Below are 20,385 nucleotides of genomic sequence, written 5' to 3'. Positions count from 1 at the left end.
CCAGCACCAACAGAAGTATCTGTGAAGTTACAAGGAACTTCCCCAGCTGAAGCGCTGGCAACCGGAAAGAGGGTCCAAGATCTCTGCCCTACACCTGCAGCGGTTCCTGAGGCTCAGGGTGAGAAGGAGGTGGTCATGTCCCAGCAGCAGATCAGGATACAGGGGGAGAAGGGAGAGGAGGTGTTCGTCATCCTTCCCCAACAGTTAGCCGGAGCAGATGGTGTGGGGTTTCCAGCAGAAGGGCTGGCAACAGGGCTGAGTACTGCTGGACTCTGCCCTCAACTAACAGAGGATGGATGTCCTGTGAAGGTGGATGGGACTTCAGTCTCCACCTGTATACCCCAGGGATGCTGAGCAGTCGGCCCAGATCCCCAACAGCATGACGGAGTGAGCCCAGACACCCTGTCTTCTCTCCAGCGGCAGAAAGGACTCCAGGGAGAAGGGCCAGTCCAGGCCTCTCCCCAGCGGCAGATATGTTCTCTGAGAGAGGCAGAGGTTGGCTGGGTGAGTAATGCTTTGTTTGGAACAATTTGTTTGGGGTACTGTGTGGGTACAGGCATTAGAGGACTGGAACTACTGACTAACTTCGGAGTCAACCCGTCTGGGGTCTCCTCCTGTGTTAGTCTCCTGCCGAAAGGGGAGAAATGTGACAGACCTAGCCGGGAAAGAGACTTTTGGAGGGGACTGTATGCTAGCCTCTTGCCGATCGATCGGGGGCCCTTGCATTTGGGGGAATGGTGCTCTTTGTGACCTGTATGTCTGGGGGCCCTGGATTTGCCATATTGGAATAGTGGCTGATTCATAATGCTGGGACAGATACTGTTAGGAGATGCTGATGTAAATTCCTGGTTGAACTTACATACAGCCTGCCTGGTGTTTGTTCTGAGCTACACAACTGGGTTAGAACGGCACATAGCTGAAGTTCTAATCCCGGAGCATTGGATGACCGAACCATCAGACGTTGCAATCTGATTCTATAGCTGCAGAGGAGTGTCGGGAGAGTGGAACCGAGCGAGCAAGGGGCTTGTTACAGGGGTGTACTCACTTTTGTTGCCAGCGGTTTATTGGCTTTGTGTTGAGTTATTTTGAGGGGACAGCAAATTGACAGTGTCAAGGCCCATACACACTATCAGATTTTCTGCTGATTTTTTTTCCTTTAGATTTACCAAAACCGTATAATATGAGGTCAAACCTTAGGAGTTTCAATCTGTACGCAATCAGGCAGACCCTTGCACTACATGGTTTTGGTAAATCTGAAGACAAAAATCAGCAGAAAATCTGATAGTGTGTATGGGGCTTTAGGCCCCTTTCACACTGTCGGACTCTTCAGGTCCGCCTGTCAGTTTTGTCGGTGGACCTGAATGGGCGCTCCATGCTAGTCTATGGAGCGACGGACGTCAGTTGTGACATGTCCGCTGACATGCGACCCGGTCTGATCCGCTAAAATTAAACGGATGCCCCTACGTTCGCATCCGTCGCTGGCGGATCAGATCGGGTGAGATCTGATCAAAACAGACATGCTGTCTGTTTTCGTCCTATCTCTCCATAGTCACCAGCAGCGCTCGACAAACCCCTCCCCGCTCAGTGTTCAGAGAGGGACCTGTCATCCGCCGGCTCAGCGGAGATCAACTGAGATATCTCCCGCTGAGCTGGTGGACAGAGGCGGACTCCGAGGCAGCAGATCCGCCTCGTGAGAATGAAGCCTTATTCAAGCTGTACATTCACTACTTTACATTGTAGCAAAGTGTCATTACTTCAGTGTTGTCATATGAAAAGATATAATAAAATATTTACAAAAATGTGAGGGGTGTATTCACTTTTGTGAGATGCTGTATGTTTACTGATGACCTTTTATCTTCACTGTGTTTCTCCAGAGTATATATATATATATATATATATATATATATATATATATATATATATATATATATATATATATATATATATATATATATATATATATATATATATATATATATATATATTAATTTGGAAGCAACAAGTGTCAGAAAGAGGCTTAGTCTTTAAAGCAGTTGTATACGTCTCTTGGTGATCTTTACCTACAGGTAAGGCTTACCTGTAGGTAAAAATAATATCTCCTAAACCTGCACGGCGCATTCGCTCTGCAGGTCCGGCGTATCTTGCCTGAACGTAGGGATCCCGCACGCATGCACGGGAGTGATGTCATCGCAGCTCCAGCCACTCACAGCGCCGAAGCCAGTGATCCCGGAAGAAATGACGAGGGAACATGTCGGCTCCCTCAGCGTTGACCCGGCCGCTGCAGGGCTTCGTTCTAAGGTATTTCATAATGTGCTAGTATATGATGCATACTAGCTCATTATGCTATTGTCTTGCAGGTTTTTTTTTTTTTTTTTTTTGCTAAAAGAAAACTGACCTCATTTGCAGACCAAAGTTCAACCCTTTGATCTCTAAAAGAACAGAAGGATACAATGTTTCTTTTTATCTCTCTTTCAGGCTGAGTAATGTTGTTGAAACATTGCCAGCTTTTTTGACAGCTGTGAGCAGAACTGCTCTACATTTGTTACATGAATTGCGGAAATGCTGGATTAAAGCAGAGTTCCACCCAAAAGTGTACTCCTCTCCTGCAGATACTGCCCCCTCTCATATCCTCTGTACTCCTCTCCTGCAGATATTGCCCCTCTCATATCCTCTGTACTCCTCTCCTGCAGATACTGCCCCCTCTCATATCCTCGGCACTCCTCTCCTGCAGATACTGTCCCCTCTCATATCCTCTGCACTCCTCTCCTGCAGATACTGTCCCCTCTCATACCCTCTGCACTCCTCTCCTGCAGATACTGCCCCATCTCATATCCTCCGCTGTCCTCTCCTGCAAAAACTGCCTGCTGTCATACCCAGCACGCTCCTCTTCTAGACATACAGCCCTCTCTCATACTCTACGCACACCTCTCCTGCACATAAAGCCCCCTGTCCTACCCTCTGCAATACCTTTGTGCTGTTCCTCTGCAAATACTATCCACGGACGTGGAAGCTCTATCGCCCGATGTTTTCTGTAATTGTCAGGGGTTCCTAAACTTTTGCATACAACTGTATGTACAAGAAAGGAGTGCTAACAGCATTTACAGAAAGCAGTATATTCAAGAGAGGAGTGCAGAGGGTATGCCAATGTTTGGGAGAAGCATTGGAGGAATAAGGCTATGACCGCATACAGCATGTACAGTTGTGCGCATAAGTTTACATACCCTGGAAGAATTTATGACTTCTTGGCCATTTTTCAGAGAATATGAATAACACAAAAACATTTCTTTCACTCATGGTTAGTGTTTGGCTGAAGCCATTTATTATCAATCAACTGTGTTTACTCTTTTTAAATCATAATGGCAACAGAAACTACCCAAATGACCCTGATCAAAAGTTTACATACCCCAGTTCTTAATACAGTGTATTGCCCCCTTTAACATCTTTTGTGGTATTTGTGGATGAGGCTCTTTGACTTCTCAGATGGTAAAGCTGCCAACTCCTCTTGGCAAAAAGCCTCCATACTCTGTACATTCTTGGGCTGTCTTTTATAAACTGCATGTTTGAGATCTCCCCAGAGTGGCTCAATGATATTGAGGTCAGGAGACTGAGATGGCCACTCCAGAACCTCCACTTTATTCTGCTGTAGCCAATGACAGATCGACTTGGCCTTGTGTTTTGGATCATTGTCATGTTGGAATATCCAAGTACGTCCCATGCGCAGCTTCCTGGCTGATGAATGCAAATGTTCCTCCAGTATTTTTTGATAACATACTGCATTCATCTTGCCATCAATTTTGACCAAATTCCCTGTGCCTTTGTATCTCACACATCCCCAAAACATCAGCGATCCACCTCCGTGTTTTACAGTAGGAATGGTGTACCTTTTCATCATAGGCCTTGTTGACTCCTCTCCAAATGTAGCGTTTATGGTTGTGGCCAAAAAGCTCAATTTTGGTCTAATCACGCCAAATGACTTTTGTGCCAGAAGGTTTGAGGCTTGTCTCTGTGCTGTTTAGTGTATTGTAAGCGGGATACTTTGTGGCATTTATGTAGTAATGGCTTTCTTCTGGCGACTCGACCATGCAGCCCCCTCTTTCCTCAAGTGCCTCCTTATTGTGCATCTTGAAACAGCCACACCACATGTTTTCTGAGAGTCCTGTATTTCACCTGAAGTTATTTGTGGATTTTTCTTTGCATCCCAAACAATTTTTCTGGCAGTTGTGGCTGAAATTTTAGTTGGTCTACCTGACCGTGGTTTGGTTTCAACAGAACCCCTCATTTTCCACTTCTTGATTAGAGTTTGAACACTGCTGATTGGCATTCTCAATTCCTTGGATATCTTTTTATATCCCGTTCCTGTTTTATATAGTTCAACTACCTTTTCCCGCAGATCCTTTGACAATTCTTTTGCTTTCTCCATTACCTAGAATCCAGAAACGTCAGTGCAGCACTGGATGAAAGATGCAAGGGTCTGTCAAGAGTCCAGAAACTCACTGACCTTTTATACACACACACTAATTACAAGCAAATGGATCACAGGTGAGGATGGTTACCTTTTAATAGCCATTCAAACCCATTTGTATCAACTTGTGTGCATGTTATCATGCCCAAATCACCAGGGTATGTAAACTTTTGATCAGGGTAATTTGGGTAGTTTCTGTTGCCATTATGATTTAAAAAGAGTAAACACAGTTAATTGATAATAAATGGCTTCAGCCAAATACTAACCATGAGTGAAAGAAATGTTTTTTGTGTTCCCATTCATATTCTCTGAAAAATTGCCAAGAAATCATAAATTCTGCTAGGGTATGTAAACTTATGAGCACAACTGTACAGAGATGGGTGTATAATCACAGTGGGTGTGAACCCTTCAGTGCCCTTCTCTTTTTATGCAGGACTGGATATAGGAAGGATACCTTTGTATACTGGAAGGGACCAACTCTCTGCTGATAAAGGGTACTGGGAATAGAGATGTGTGTACTGTGAGCAGGAAAGACGCACAGGTGTGCTGAGGGTGGAGGCAAGATCCCACATGTGAAGGAGACACTTAGGGGTATATTTATGAAGCCATGAATGTGACGTTCCCCAGATATTCACAGGTGGGGAATTGATCACTGTCAAAACACATGGACCAGGAAGATTCACCCGCAGTGAATCTGTTGAATGTAAGTGTTCATGCACACTGGACTTAAAAAATAATTGCTTCTACAGGAATTTTGTTTTCTGCCTGTAGTAGCAGCTCAGTGTTATCCTATGTGTCCATGCACGTTAGGATGTTTATTTGCTGCTTTATAAATAATTCCCTTAGCTTTATTACTAGATATGATAGGATAGAGGTCTTCATATTAAGAATTGTATTTTTTATTTTTATTTTAATAAGTTTATTTTCATATTTCCCGTTTAAATCACAGTGAGATAAAAAGGTTGGAACTGGAGAAGAAGCTGTTTCAGTACAACACATCTGATGCACACATGTAAGTACAGCTGATGCCCTTGAAATGTTTCCTTCTATTAGTAAGATCAGTTGAAGTGAAACTTAAACCCCAGAAATGCTTCCCTCCACCTTTCAGTGACGCAGTGATTACATCCCTTGCCCCTGTTATTGTCTCCCTGGCCACTTTTGTTTGCCCAGTTTTCGTCCTCTTACATTGGCTAGTGAGAGAATGACGTCATCCCGCGCATGTGTACAAGAGTCAGTCGTTCCAGCTCAGTGTACATAGCATGTCTCTTCTGCAGCAAAGAGGTGCCCACACACAGTTTTGTTTACTACTTAAAGTGCAGCACGAAACTCCCGCCGTCCCCGCTGGAGGCCGCATTTATTGTCCCCCGTCTTCCTTCCGGGTCCACGGACTTCAGCTGTGTGACTGGCCGGAGCCGCGTGACGTCACTTGTGCCGGTCACAGAAGAGGGCTCTGAAGAAATGGCACAGGCGGTCGATCCTTCAGAGGACATGCACTGATAATGTCATCGGCGCACATACAGTAAATATCTCCTAAACGGCGCACGTTTAGGAGATATTTTACAGTATCTATAGGTAAGCTTTATTATAGGCATACCTATAGACACAAACAATAAAGAGAAGTTTTCTTCCTCTTTAAGGTAGAAAATATTTAGGTAGCAGTATTGGCCCCTCATCCCATTTATACTTACCTGAGCCCTCATTCGATCCAGTGCTGTGCCAATCTGTAGTGGTTCTGAGGCAGGGGAGCCATTGGCTGCTGTCAGTCAAATAATCCTGTGCCAGGAGGGCAGGGCTGAGCTGTGCTGCCTGTGCACATGGATGCAGGCAGTGCAACTCAGGAGCTGTCAGTCAAGTCCTGTGACGGGGCACCGGCCGAACCGTGCTGTCTGTGTCTATGGATGCAGACAGCGCGGCTCAGGACTGAGCCTGCATGAGTGCCCCCAGAGCAAGTGGAACTCGGAAGGGAAAAGGAGCCAAGAGTGCCAGCAGGGGACCAGAGAAGAGGAGGTTTGGGCTCCTCTGTGCACAGAGCAGGTAAGCATGACATGTTTGCTATATTAAAAAAAAAAATAAGACTTTGCAATCACTTTAAAGAACATTCGACCAATAAAGAAAATAGTCTACGCTTCAGGCTAAAAACATTCGACTAGAAGTGGGAGTAACATGGCGATGACCTGTTTATTGTGTATGGGGAATCCTGTGCCCCCCCCCGTGACAGTGTAATAAATCGGCTTCTACAGAGAGTGAACTGATATACAGAATTATATGTCTGACATTACTGAACCCCCTCACAGATCAGTGACAGATTGCCTAAGCCGGTAAACAACAGAGATCTGTCTCTGCAACATTGTATCAATTCTGTATAGCAGTTCACACTCTAGTAGCCGATTCATTACAATGTCCGTGGTGAGCACAGGATTCACCATACATTCTGTACACAGTACGCCGGTCTCCCTTATGTTTCCTCTTCTGTAGGTAGGGGGTGCCTGTAGACAAAAGCAAACTGTGCAGCGTTGACTAAAGTTAAAGTGATTGTAAAGTCTCGTTTAAAAAAATAAAATAAAATAGCAAACATGTTATACTTACCTCCTCTGTTGCAGTGGTTTTTCACAGAGCAACCTGGATCCTCCTCTTCTCGGGTCCCTCTTTGCTGCTCCTGCCCCCCCTATGGAGTGCTCCCACAGTCAGCAGCTTCCTATGGAGGCCCTGGAGCCGAGTCACAGCTCTGTGTGTCCATTCAGACACAGAGCCCTGACCTGGCCCTGCCCCCTCACTCCCCTGATTGGCTGACTGACAGCCACGGGAGCCACTGGAGCCACTGCTGTATCTCAGCCAATCGGGAGGAGTGTCCCGGATGTGGACATTGTTGAAGAGATATGGGGCTCTAGTAAGTATTTAGGGGGGCTGCTACACACAAAAGGTTTTTTATCTTAATGCATTAAGGTAAAAGACCTTCTGCCTTTACAACTCCTTTTAAAGGATAAGTTCACGTTTACAAAAAAAAAAAATAATGTACATTTTTTTTTTTAGTTAAATAAATTATGCTTTTATTATTTATTTATTTTGTTAGACACCTATATAAAGCATTGTACCCACGATCAGCAAATCTTATACCATGGTCCTGTAGACTGTCTGTGTAGCTGCCTGCCCATACCTCTGATACAAGCAGGCAGTTACACTCTGACAGGGAGACTTGAACTACCATTTTAGATTGTGACAGCCAGCAGGGAAAAAGATCCCCCACTAGCTGTCAAAACTGGGATGGGGGGGGGTTGTAGGTATAGGCAGTGTACTTTCCTCCCATAGCCTGAAAAAGATGGCATCATCCCCATCCTGCCTTGTTGCTAGGATATTGCTAAAACACTCCCAGCTAATTCAAACCCCCCTCACATGCGCTGTCTCTCCCCTGTTGCGGTAACTCTGAGTTCAGTGATGGTGCAAAGGAGGAGTGAACCACACGTGTGGTGGTTTGAGAGCTCGGTCCTGTGATGGTGGGGGTTGGTAGTAACAGCAGGAAGTTTCTTAGCAGCGTCCTAGCAACAAGACAAGATTGAATGATGCCATCTCTGGAAGTCTTTCAGCCAGGCTTCAGGAGGTATATATGTGGCCTTACACCTATAGCAAGGGCATTATCCAACTTTCGTCGAAGCTGCACAGTTTGTTTTTATCTACCGATGCTACTTTTCTGCATAGGAATTTTTTGGTAAAGGTTTACCATACATTTAAGCTTTTTTTCTCAATTGGTCTGTTTTTCTTTAAAGTGGAACTAAAGTCCGTAATACTTCTCCTTCAATGATTCAAGGTCCCTCGCCAGTACCAGCATCTTATACCTGGCTTCTTCCAGGTGCTGGGCTGAGGGTGGTCTTGATTGACCAACGCAGGATGACATTATGGATTTCAGTCATCCCCGCATGCAGGATCTGTGAGGGAATGTAAACTGAGCTGCACATGCTGAGCTCCTACTTGTAAGCCAGCGGTGGACAAAACATCGAGGGGATAAAACAAATGCTGTAATACAGTCACATGTCCAACCCATCCAACTGTGTTGTTGGGCCATCGCATTGAATTATGGGAAATGTAGTGCAATCACCAGGCTATGAAGTACAGTGCCTAGTGATAAAATATGTCCCTCCTAATTAATGTGTATGAACCTGGAAAGGTGGTTCTTGGAGGTATATTTGGCCTACAATGCAGTACAGTGGAACAGAGGGATAAACATGTTTTTAAGTAAAATTAGTTGACAAATTGTGATCGGCATCTATCGTAGGTGTAGTCACAGAAGGGATTACATTTAGAGTGATAAAGGTGAACTAACCCTTTAACACATTTTACTATGCATTTTAGAGAATAAGTAAATATTAAGTGAGTCCCAGTCAAACTTTGCATGTATTGCACGTAAATTAGTTTAGGTGTTTACTGTGCAAACATAAGTTCAGTGCAACAAACCAAAAAATAGTTATTAATATTATTCGAATCTATTAGTGTAGGCATGTCACAACTGTAAATTGCACCTGTAAGCAGGCTATGAGCATTTAAATATTTACATATTCTTATCAAGCAGTAAATTACCTTTTAAGCAAGCCCTCGCTGTATATTGTAGCATTTACCGCTGAGCAGCATCAGTGCTTCTGCTGTGAATATTGAGGCTGAATTGTTCCACAGTGCCTGCAGCTACACAGGTACATGGAAGCTTGATTCAAATTTAATTTACTAGCTATTAAAGCTGTAGTAAACTGTTGGGTGTTTCTTGTTTTTTTTTTTTCTAACCTGACATGCATCGCATACTAGCACATTATTTTAAACTCACCTGAAAACGAAGCCTTCCAGTGCTGCGCTGTCAACACTGCAGGTGCTCCCATCTTCACCCGTCTTCCTTCCGGGTTTGTGGACTCCAGCTGTGTGACCGGCCAAAGCCGCGATGACATCACTCCCTCGCGTGTGCGGGAGCCGCCGTTTATGACACAGGACTCTGAAGGAACAGCCCAGTTCGCCCAGGTGGCCTTTCCTTCAGGGCGAATGCAAAGTAAGTGTCTCCTAAACGGTGCACGTTTTAGGAGATATTTACAGTATCTATAGGTAAGCCTTATTATAGGCTTGCCTATAGATAAATGTCAGAGATGGGAGTTTACTCCCACTTTAAGTGTATTTAAATACTGGAATGTCCATAGGCTGGCTACATGTTCGGTTTGAACAGGCTATCTGTTTGCTGAGCATTTACTGTGTTTGAACTGCTTTTCTTTTTATACAAGACAATAGAAATGCAAAAATAGCCCAAAGTGGCTCTTCAAGGAGCTCAGAAGCATCTTAAATGTCAGCTGACTGCACCTCATTGATTGCTTGGTTTGCCGTTATACACAAGCAATAGACATCTGGGTAAAAACAGGTAAACCACCTTGATTATTGTGACATCTCCTCCATAGAGCAGTTTATGTAGCTGCCATGAGAAGCGAAGATTACATTCTCTGCTTTTCATTGCAGCACAGTGAGATGCGGTCGTTCAAATGTATACCAGTTTAATACGGCGCAATATACTATACAGTGGATTAAAAAAGTCTACACACCCCTGTTAAAATGTCAGGTTTATGTGATGTAAAAAAAATGAGACAAAGATAAATAATTTCAGAAGTTTTTCAACTTTTCAACTTTTTAATGTGACCTATAAACTGTATGACTCTCATTTGAAAAGCAAACTGAAATCTTTAAGGGGGGGGGGGGAGTAAAAATAAAAAACCCTCTTAAAACTGGGGATGTGTACTATAGCTGTGTTCAGAAATAAGCAATCACATTCAAACTCAGGTTAAATAGGAGTCAGTACACACCTGCCATCATTTAAAGTCCCTCTAATTAACCCCAAATAAAGTTCAGCTTTTCTAGTAGGTCTTTCCTGACATTTTCTTAGTCGCATCCTACAGAAAAAGGCTTCCAAAGCATCAGAGGGATCTCATTGTTAAAAGGTATCAAGCAGGAGAAGGGTACAAAAGAATTTCCAAGACATTAGATATACCATGGAACACAGTGAAGACATTCATCATCAAGTGGAGAAAATATGGCACAACAGTGACTTTACCAAGAACTGGACGTCCCTCCAAAATTGATGAAAAGAAGACTGGTCAGGGAGGCTGCCAAGAGACCTTCAGCAACATTGAAGGAGCAGGAATATCTGGGAAGTTCTGGCTGTGTGGTGCATGTGACAACAATCTCCAGTATTCTTCATATGTCTGGGCTATAGGGTAGAGTGGCAAGATGGAAGTCTTTTCTTACCAAGAAAAACATTCAATCCCAGCTAAATTTTGCAAAAACACATCTGAAGTCTCCCAAAAGCATATGGGAAAATGTATTGTGGTCTGATGAAACCAAGGTTAAACTTTTTGGCCATAGCTCCAAAAGATATGTTTGGTGCAAAAACAACACTGCACATCACCAAAAGAACACCATACCCACCGTGAAGCATGGTGGTGGCAGCATCATGCTTTGAGGCTGTTTTCCTTCAGCTGGAACAGGGGCCTTAGTCAAGGTAGCGGGAATTATAAACAGTTCCAAATAGCAGTCAATATTGGTACAAAACCTTCAGGCTTCTGCTAGAAAGCTGAACATGAAGAGGAACTTCGTCTTTCAGCATGACAACGACCCAAAGCATACATCCAAATCAACAAAGGAATGGCTTCACCAGAAGAAGATTAATGTTTTGGAATGGCCCAGCCAGAGCCCAAACCTGAATCTGATTGAAAATCTGTGGGGTGATCTGAAGAGGGCTGTGCACAGGAGATGCCCTCGCAATCTGACAGTTTTTGAGTGTTTTTTCAAAGAAGAGTGCAAAGTAGGGATGCACCGAATGGGTTTTTTGGTGCCGAAACCGATACCGAAAATAAATCTTCCTTGATCCTGAAAACCGAAAACGATACCAAAACGGCACCAAACCGAAAGTGACTGTTTTTAAAAAATATTTTTATACAGGAGATTGTCAGAGACTGCAGACACATTACAGGAGATGGCCACAGACTGGGGACATGGTACAGGAGATGGCCAGAGACTGCAGACACTTTACAGGAGATGGTCAGAGACTGGGGGCATGGTACAGGAGATGGTCAGAGACTGGGGACATGGTACAGGAGATTGTCAGAGACTGCAGACACATTACAGGAGATGGTCAAAGACTGGGGACATGGTACAGGAGATGGTCAGAGATTGGGGACATGGTACAGGAGATGGTCAGAGACTGGGGACATGGTGCAGGAGATGGTCAGAGACTGCAGACATGGTACAGGAGATGGTCAGATACTGCAGACATGATACAGGAGATGGTCAGAGACTGCACACACATTACAGGAGATGGTCAGAGACTGCAGACATGGTACAGGAGATGGTCAGAGACTGCAGACATGGTACAGGAGATGGTCAGAGACTGCAGACATGGTACAGGAGATGGTCAGAGACTTCGGACATGGTACAGAAGATGGTCAGAGACTTTGGACATGGTACAGGAGATGGTCAGAGACTTTGGACAGGGTACAGGAGATGGTCAGAGACTACGGACATGGTACAGGAGATGGTCAGAGACTGCGGACATGGTACAGGAGATGGTCAGAGACTGCGGACATGGTACAGGAGATGGTCAGAGACAGCAGACACGGTACAGGAGATGGTCAGAGACTGGGGACATGGTACAGGAGATGATCAGAGACTGGGGACATGGTACAGGAGATGGTCAGATACTGCAGACATGATACAGGAGATGGTCAGAGACTGCACACACATTACAGGAGATGGTCAGAGACTGCAGACATGGTACAGGAGATGGTCAGAGACTGCAGACATGGTACAGGAGATGGTCAGAGACTGCAGACACATTACAGGAGATGGTCAGAGACTTCGGACATGGTACAGAAGATGGTCAGAGACTTTGGACATGGTACAGGAGATGGTCAGAGACTTTGGACAGGGTACAGGAGATGGTCAGAGACTACGGAGATGGTCAGAGACTGCGGACATGGTACAGGAGATGGTCAGAGACTGCAGACATGGTACAGGAGATGGTCAGAGACTGCGGACATGGTACAGGAGATGGTCAGAGACTGCGGACATGGTACAGGAGATGGTCAGAGACTGCGGACATGGTACAGGAGATGGTCAGAGACTGCGGACATGGTACAGGAGATGGTCAGAGACTGCGGACATGGTACAGGAGATGGTCAGAGACTGCGGACATGGTACAGGAGATGGTCAGAGACTGAGGACATGGTACAGGAGATGGTCAGAGACAGCAGACACGGTACAGGAGATGGTCAGAGACTGGGGACATGGTACAGGAGATGATCAGAGACTGGGGACATGGTCAGAGACATGCGGACATGATACAAGAGATCAATGCAGTCCACCAGTGCCCTTCAGATGCCAGGATTGGACGGGTGATCTGCCTATCAAAGTGCTCGGACAAGGGGGAGGGGCTGTATGTGACGACGCGCAGCGGGGAACACACAGCTATTGAAATAAAAGCTGTGATGTTCCCGGCGCTGTAATCAAACAGGCGGCGGCGGCTCTCCCCCCTTTCATCCCCCCGATAGGTGGCACCCCCGCCCAGGCCACGCCCCATTTTCGCCGCCAGTATTGGCAAAAATTCTCTTTCAGCTTTTTGCCATTTTCAGCCGATATGTTGCGGGGCCGAAATTTCGGTGCATCCCTAGTGCAAAGTCAAGATGTTCCCTGCTGATAGACTCATACCTAAAAAGGCCGAGTGCTGTAATAAAATTTATTTTTACTTCCCCCCACCCAAAAGATTTCAGTTTGTTGTTCAACTGAGTTGTACAGTTTATAGGTCACATTAAAGGTGGAAAAAGCTCTGAAATGATTTATCTTTTTCTAATTTTTTACAGAAACCTGACATTTTAACAGGGGTGTGTAGACCTTTTTTTATCCACTGTATATGGTAAAAACACCAGCACACATTTATAACTTTATTAGCACTAAACTGTGCTCTAAACTGAGTGTAAAAAAAAAGTACATGTCCTGTTGTATGTACTTATGTTAAAGCGAGGAAAGAACAATCTGACAGTTTCCCAACATTTCAGACAACATAAGAAGAGGAGAAGATAGATTAGATTACGGCCTTTCTTGGGATTATGCTATGGATTGTTAATGACTGCATGGCAGGTTCATGGTAGTCTCACCATCAGCACATGATTGCCTTTCCTTTTCTCCCCTGAAGCTATGATAAGTCATGTGGAGCGAATTAAAATGGCTGACACCAGTTATGAGGTTGCATGTGACTTAAAGAGGAGCTCAAGTCTGTAAAATGTAATAAAAGTCAGCAGCTAAAAATACTTAACTGGTGATTTTTAATTTAAGGACACTTACCTGTTCAGGAATCCCGCAATGTCGGCATCCCGACATGATTTGTCAATCGGCTTTGAGTGCAGGTGCCGGAATTTTAAGTAAGGGAAACCGGCATTGAAGCCTCCAGTCTTTACAGCCACAAGTCGCGCTGCGCTTTCTAAATGGTCCCGCCGTCTTCTGGGACCTGTGTGTGTCCCAGAAGGCAGCGGGGAAAAGGAGGAGGGGCCTGAAATGTAGATTGGCGATCTTACCTGGAAATAGGAGCGCCTGTCAAAACCAGGCACCTGCCCCCCCAAAAAGTGCCAAATGTGGCAGTGGAGAGAGGGAGGGTGCTTTTGGGTAGAGCTCCTCTTTAAGACCTATTTCGACAAGTTTTGAGCTAGTGTCTGTGTCATCAGATTGACCCAAGCAGGTTTTGCATACCTATGATTTGTATGGGACTGCACACATTTGAAGCAAACATAAGCTTATTGACGTAGCTCTTATTCCACCCCCCCCCCCCCCATGAAAGAATTTGTGGTTGATTGGACAGGCACTGTTTCATTAGGGTTGGAAGAGGGTCCAGAGCCCTGTCCAAGCCTAAAGTCATCCACAAACCAGTTAGGGCTCATTTACACTTGCTTCGACTTTAACACACATTAAAGTGCCTACAGCTTTTTTTTTAATGTGTTTTTGATTCTTTTGTGATGCTTTTCATTTACAAACATTTTTAATGAGGTATAATATAAAGACTGGGTGTACAAGCACCGTGAGAACAATAAGTTCAGTAACAGGGTAGCCTAAGACAGCTTAACAATACATCTCACATGTTGCCATTAAAATATCTCAATACAATACACAATGAACCCATTAATTGGGGAAGAAAAAAATAAGGGAAATGAAAAGAAACCAAAGAAAAACTCGTGATTGTGATACGTGTGCAACCCGAGTGTAGGGAAAATGCCATCATTCACCCAGGATGCTATCTTCGTCAATATATAGAACACAGAAAAATAAGCATTAGAAGTACCTACCAAACAAATTATATCAAATCTTACAATTGTTAGTACTATTGTGCATCTGAGGCAGGGACGGAGGGATCCTCGAGTCTGTTATTAAGCAGGTGTGCCATCCAAACCTTCCATTTGCGGTCGAAAATGTGCATGGAGTCCAGGAGAGTATGGTGTATTCTTTCCATTATCCTAATGGACTCCATGCGTAAAATCACCTGCGACCAAGATATATGGGAGCGTTTCCAATTCATTGCTATTGCCCATTGGATAGCGCTAAAAAGAGTGTGGACTAATTTCTGTAGTGGGGGGGGGGACAGCTGGGAGTTCTGCAAACAACAAACACATTTGATAAATCAAGGTAACCGATACTCCAGATAGAAGTTCTATGAGAGAGGTTGTTTTCTGCCAAATGGGATCTAAAGCCTTACAACTCCAGAACGTATGCAATAGCGTACCCCTGTCCTGGCATCCTCTAAAGCATGTGCCAGGAACCAGTGGGTACATTCTGTGAAGACGATCCGGAGTATAGTACCAACGGGTATGTAGTTTGAGTACCGTTTCCTTTATGGATATAGAGCGTGTACATTTGTGCATGTTGTCAATCATGTCTTGCCAGTCCTCCACTGGGAATTCCTGAGCCGTCTCTCTGCCTCCCATGCCTCCATTGCTATAGATTTTGGAGAGGAATTGTAGTCGTTAAGGTGTCGGTAAAGAGTGGAGATAGTTCCCCTATCCCTGGAGGCCTCCCCACATAGGAATTCAAATGGAGTTTTTGTCAGTTCCACTCCGCCAACCAAGGTTGCAGAGTAGAAGTGTCTTATTTGCAGGTATTGGTGAAAATCCAATCGTCCCATGGCATATGTTTGCTGTAAGTGTGTGTATGAACAAAAGGAAGCACTCTGCAACAGAGATTCAAAGTTCACCAATCCCCTCGCAGACCAATTGAGGAATGACGTGTCTGAGGTAAAGGCCGGAGGGAATGAAGGTTCTCCCAAAAAGGAAGACAGGAGTGGCGTGTCGGATTTTAGTTTAAACTTCTTCGAATCGAGGGACCATATGTATAATGATTGGCCTACTACATTATTAAGTGGGGTAATGTCTTTTGGAGATATTTAGCGTGACCAGAGAAGACCCGGGAGATAATATGGAGCCACCGAGATCCGCTCAAATTTCAGCCGTGGTATAGAAGTAGGGGAGGTATGCCATTGCGCCAAATTGAATAAGGTGGGATGCCAGGAAGTATTTCCATAGATCCGGGCATCCCAAGCCACCCCACACACGGGCTCTATACATCAATGGACGACCTAGTTGGGGTTTTTTGTTTTGCCATACGAATCTGAGCAGATCCGATTGGATTGTTAGTGGCATAGAGCGAGAGACATACAGAGGTAAGGACCTAAAGAGGAACTAGAGTTTTGGGAGGATATTCATTTTAACTGCTTGAATTCTCCCTAAGAATGATATATGGTATGAGGACCATTGATTTAAAAGGCGTTTAACATTAGAGAAAGCTTGAGGGTAGTTTAAGGAATATATCTGTTTGAGAGAAGGGGCTAGTTTTATGCCTAAATATATGAGTAGTCGATAAAGGTTGGGGGAGGTGAATGGGTAAAGCTGAACATTTAGAAGGGATCACTCCTAGGCCCGTGAGGTTATGGAAGGAATCTAGGAAGGACATAAGGTTGGGAAGGGAGATCAGGGGGTCAGAAATAAATAATAGGGCATTGTCAGCATAGAGGCTAAGTTTGAACTCTTGATCGCCTTTTTTATATCCTTTAATGTTGGGGTTATTGGAGATGGATCTGGCCAGGGGTTCCATAGCGAGGGCAAATAAAACAGGGGAGTGGGGGCACCCTTGTCTAGTTCCACAGTTCAAAGAAAAGTAATTGGAGTTGCACCCTGGGAGCTTGATACGAGTTTGGGGGTGGTGGTATAGGGCCTTAAATCCATGTATGAATGCACCACTAAATCCAAATTTCAATAACACTGTGTCCAGATAGGTCCATAGGACACTATCAAATGCCTTATTTATGTCCAAATTCAAAAATAATACCTTCCTAGAGTGCATATCAGCATCCTGGAGTATATTGGTGGCCAAACGAATGTTATCAGTGATCTGTCTGGATGGTATACAGCCTGTTTGGTCAGGGGATATCAAGGTCATAATAACTTTGGCCAGGCGGTCTGCTAAAATCCGTCCAAATATTTTTAAGTCATTAGTAACTGAAATGGGGCGGAAGTTTTGGGGGAGGGTATGGTCTTTGCCTAGTCTGGGTATAAGGGACATATTGGCCAGTAGCATTTCTTAGGGGAAATGTTTCCCTTTGAGGATGTAGTTATAGAGTTTAGTTAGTTTGGGGATTAAGGATTCTGCAATTTTTTTGTAATAGATGGCTGAGAATCCATCTGGACCAGGGGCTTTGGAGGGTTTAAGGGAAGAAATGATAGGGGCTACTTCCTCTGAAGTACAGGGGGCATTGAGGATTAATAATTGCTCCTCTGATAGCTGGGGGAGCGAAAGGGTGTCTAACCAGGTTTGTGAGGCAGGAGGAAGGGAGTGGTCTGGGCCTGAAAATAGTTTCTGATAAAAGGAGGAGAAGATACTCAAAACTTGTTTGGGATGGGTGGATGGATGGGTTACCATTATGGTTTTTCAGCTTGTAAAGGTGTGTCGGTTGAGTGGTCTGTTTGAGCTTACGTGCGAACATTGTGGAAGCTGAGTTACTATGAAGGAGGAAACGGGCCTTGGACCATCTAAGGGATTTTTCTGTGTGTTCTGAAAGTATGTCATCTAGGGCCCTTCTTTATTCATTTATCTGGAGGAGCAACTCCTGTGAGGGTGTCTGTGTGTGTCTATGGTAGAGTTGTTCAAGGTCAGAGGTGAGTTTTCGAGTGTAGTGTTGTTTTTTACGTTTCTTAGTTGTTGAGATTTCTATTAGGTGGCCCCTCATCACAGCTTTATGAGCTGCCCAAAGGGATGTTGGGGAAATATCTTCTATGTTGTTGTGTCTAAAATATTCTGTGAGGCGTTCTGACAACTGGGTCAAAACCACAGGGTCCGTAAGTAACGTGTCATTAAGGCGCCAGGATCTGGCTGTATAGGGGAGGCCCAGACAAGAAATTTGGGTGGAAACTATGTGGTGGTCTGACCAAGGGCAAATCTGTATGTTAGCTGAGGTAGAGTTTACAGTCAGGGAAGGAGTGCAGAAGATATAGTCCAGGCGGGAGTAACTGTTGTCGGTGAGAGAATAGAAAGTGTATTCCCTAGAACCTATGTTATGAGCCCTCCAGACATCTATTAATTGATTGGACTTCAAGGAGTGTTGAAGTGATTTAGAAAAAGCGTTAGAGGTGGGGCATGTTGTACTTCTATCCATCACCGAGTGGGCTACTAGGTTAAAATCCCCCCCGATTGGTAAGTGAGGGGAATGGAACCTGTCAAGGATCTGAAAAAAATCTTTAAAAAATGTAGCCTGTGATGCGTTAGGCGCATAAACTGAGGCCAAGGTTAATTGTTTATCCTGAATGGAGCCTTTGACTGTCACAAAGCGACTGCTTGAATCTCTATATATCTGTTGAGTCTGAAACATCACCGAATTTTTAATAAGGATAGCTGCCCCTCTAGACCTGGACTCATAGGTGGAGAAGTAACATTGTTTGAATGTTTTGTCTAAATATGATGGGGTGATTATTAGTGGAGAAATGCGTTTCCTGAAGTAGGAGGATATCAGCTCCAAGAGATTTATAAGCTTAAATGCTTTTCTCCTCTTTTGCGGGGAATTAAACCCCTTTATATTGTGGGATATTACTTTAAGAGCCATGGTTTATTCAAGGTGGAAAATTTAGGATCAACGGGGGGTCCAGCCAAGAGGGGGCACCCAAACAGCAGTACATATTACCCCTGGGGGAACATACAACTAATGCAAAAAAACAGTTAAGGAGATTTGCAATATCTGGTTGACACGACTGGAGGAATAGCGACACATGTATCACATTGATAGAAACAACTGAGGTAAGTAGCATAAAAGGAATTAGAAAAATAAAGCAGGGAACAAAAAAAACCAAAAAAAACAGTAACCATAAAACTGGGCCAAAGGATGGCAATACATAGTCTTGGGGGGGTCAAGGTGGAAAACGCCCCAAAGACCCAAAAGGAAATGTCCATTTGGACCAAAGGGTCCAACACTCTAAATTCTTGGGTCCGTAGATTTTGCATATATGCAAATTTATTGTGTGTATTTACTTGTGAGGGGCCCACCTGCTCGGACACCACTAAATAGATGGGAGGCCGACGGGCCCCAGACAGTGTAGAGTGTAGGGACAATCAAGCGGACACAACCGGAATTCTGTGATGTGCCGGGAGAGTCCAGGTGCATCAAAGCATGGTGGGAGAGACACATTGTTCGTAACCTTGAAAAAGAGACAGAAAACGTATAGTGGAAACAAAAAGGTAGAAATGAGAAGAGCAGTCTCGATGTTGATCTTGGCGGTCTCTTCTGGGAGGTAGGGTGGCCCAAATAGCTGAGTGACGCGGAGTGGACGGCAGCCTGGGCAGGGTAGCAGCATCTATGAGGCCCAGCTTCACCAGCAATTCCTTGCCTTCTGCTATCGTGTTAACAGTGTAAGTCGTGCCATTGTGAGGAACCTGGAGCTTAAATGGGAATCCCCAACGGTAGCGGATACATGCAGACTGAAGAACTGACGTAGCTTCTTTCATCTTCCTGCGCTTATCAAGGGTGGTGGGGGAGATATCCGGGTAAATTTGAATGGGGGTACCCTCCAGGCGAATGTTGGGAGTGTTCCTTGAGGCCCTGAGGATGGCCTCTTTAATTAGGAAGTCCTTGAGGCAAAGCACTATATCTCTAGGGGGCTTCTCTGGGGGAAGGGGTGGGCGCAGGGCCCTGTGGATCCTATCACAGGAAAAGGCTGAAAGAGGGGAATCGGGCAGGAGAGACTGAAATAGCTTCTGGATCACAGGTAGTAAATCAGTCACCGATTCTGGTACTCCCCGCACCCTAAGATTGTCGTCTATTTCTGTTGTCCAGGTCCTCAATGTGGGCTTGAAGTTGCAGGACCATCTCGGACAAGGACTTCTGCTCCTTTCTGAGATCTGAACATACCAGGGACAGCTCATCATGCTTAGTCTCTAATAAGTCAGTTCTGCTTCCCAGAGCTGCAATCTCCTGTGATAAAGTGTTAATAGATTTGTGCAGCTCCGATTGAAATTTCTGGGCAATCTTGTCATACATCAGAGTAATGCCACGTACACACGAGCGGACTTTACGGCAGACTTTGCCCGGCGGACGGGATTTCGTCGGACAATTCGATCGTGTGTGGCTCCAGCAGACTTTGTTTTCTCAAAAGTTGGACGGACTTAGATTTGAAACATGTTTCAAATCTATACGACGGACTCGAGTCCGGTCGAAAAGTCCGCTCGTCTGTATGCTAGTTCGACGGACAAAAAGCCACGCTAGGGCAGCTTTTGGCTACTGGCTATGAACTTCCTTATTTTAGTCCGGTCGTACGTCATCACGTACGAATTCAACGCACTTTGGTTGATTGTGTGTAGGCAAGTCCGTTCATTCAGAAAGTCCGTCGTAA

At 44.7% G+C, this 20,385-nt stretch overlaps 1 protein-coding gene across 4 annotated transcripts in view; it reads left to right on the top strand.

Moving 5' to 3' along the window:
* Window positions 1-20,385, top strand: part of KIZ (kizuna centrosomal protein) — a 385,513-nt gene that overhangs the window by 13,624 nt on the left and 351,504 nt on the right. For 2 of the 4 annotated variants that reach the window (XM_073628139.1, XM_073628140.1), the window contains exon 2: window positions 5,412-5,474. The exons of the other annotated variants lie outside the window; for them this stretch is intronic. In XM_073628139.1, the coding sequence (XP_073484240.1) occupies window positions 5,412-5,474 (63 nt within the window). The remainder of the gene's footprint in view (window positions 1-5,411; window positions 5,475-20,385) is intronic. 4 annotated transcript variants of the gene reach the window in all.

This window comes from Aquarana catesbeiana, linkage group LG04, assembly GCF_042186555.1.
Source record: "Aquarana catesbeiana isolate 2022-GZ linkage group LG04, ASM4218655v1, whole genome shotgun sequence".
Classification (NCBI taxonomy): Eukaryota; Metazoa; Chordata; class Amphibia; order Anura; family Ranidae; genus Aquarana; species Aquarana catesbeiana.
Note: the sequence above shows the minus strand (reverse complement) of the source record. Positions and strands in the feature narration are given on the sequence as shown.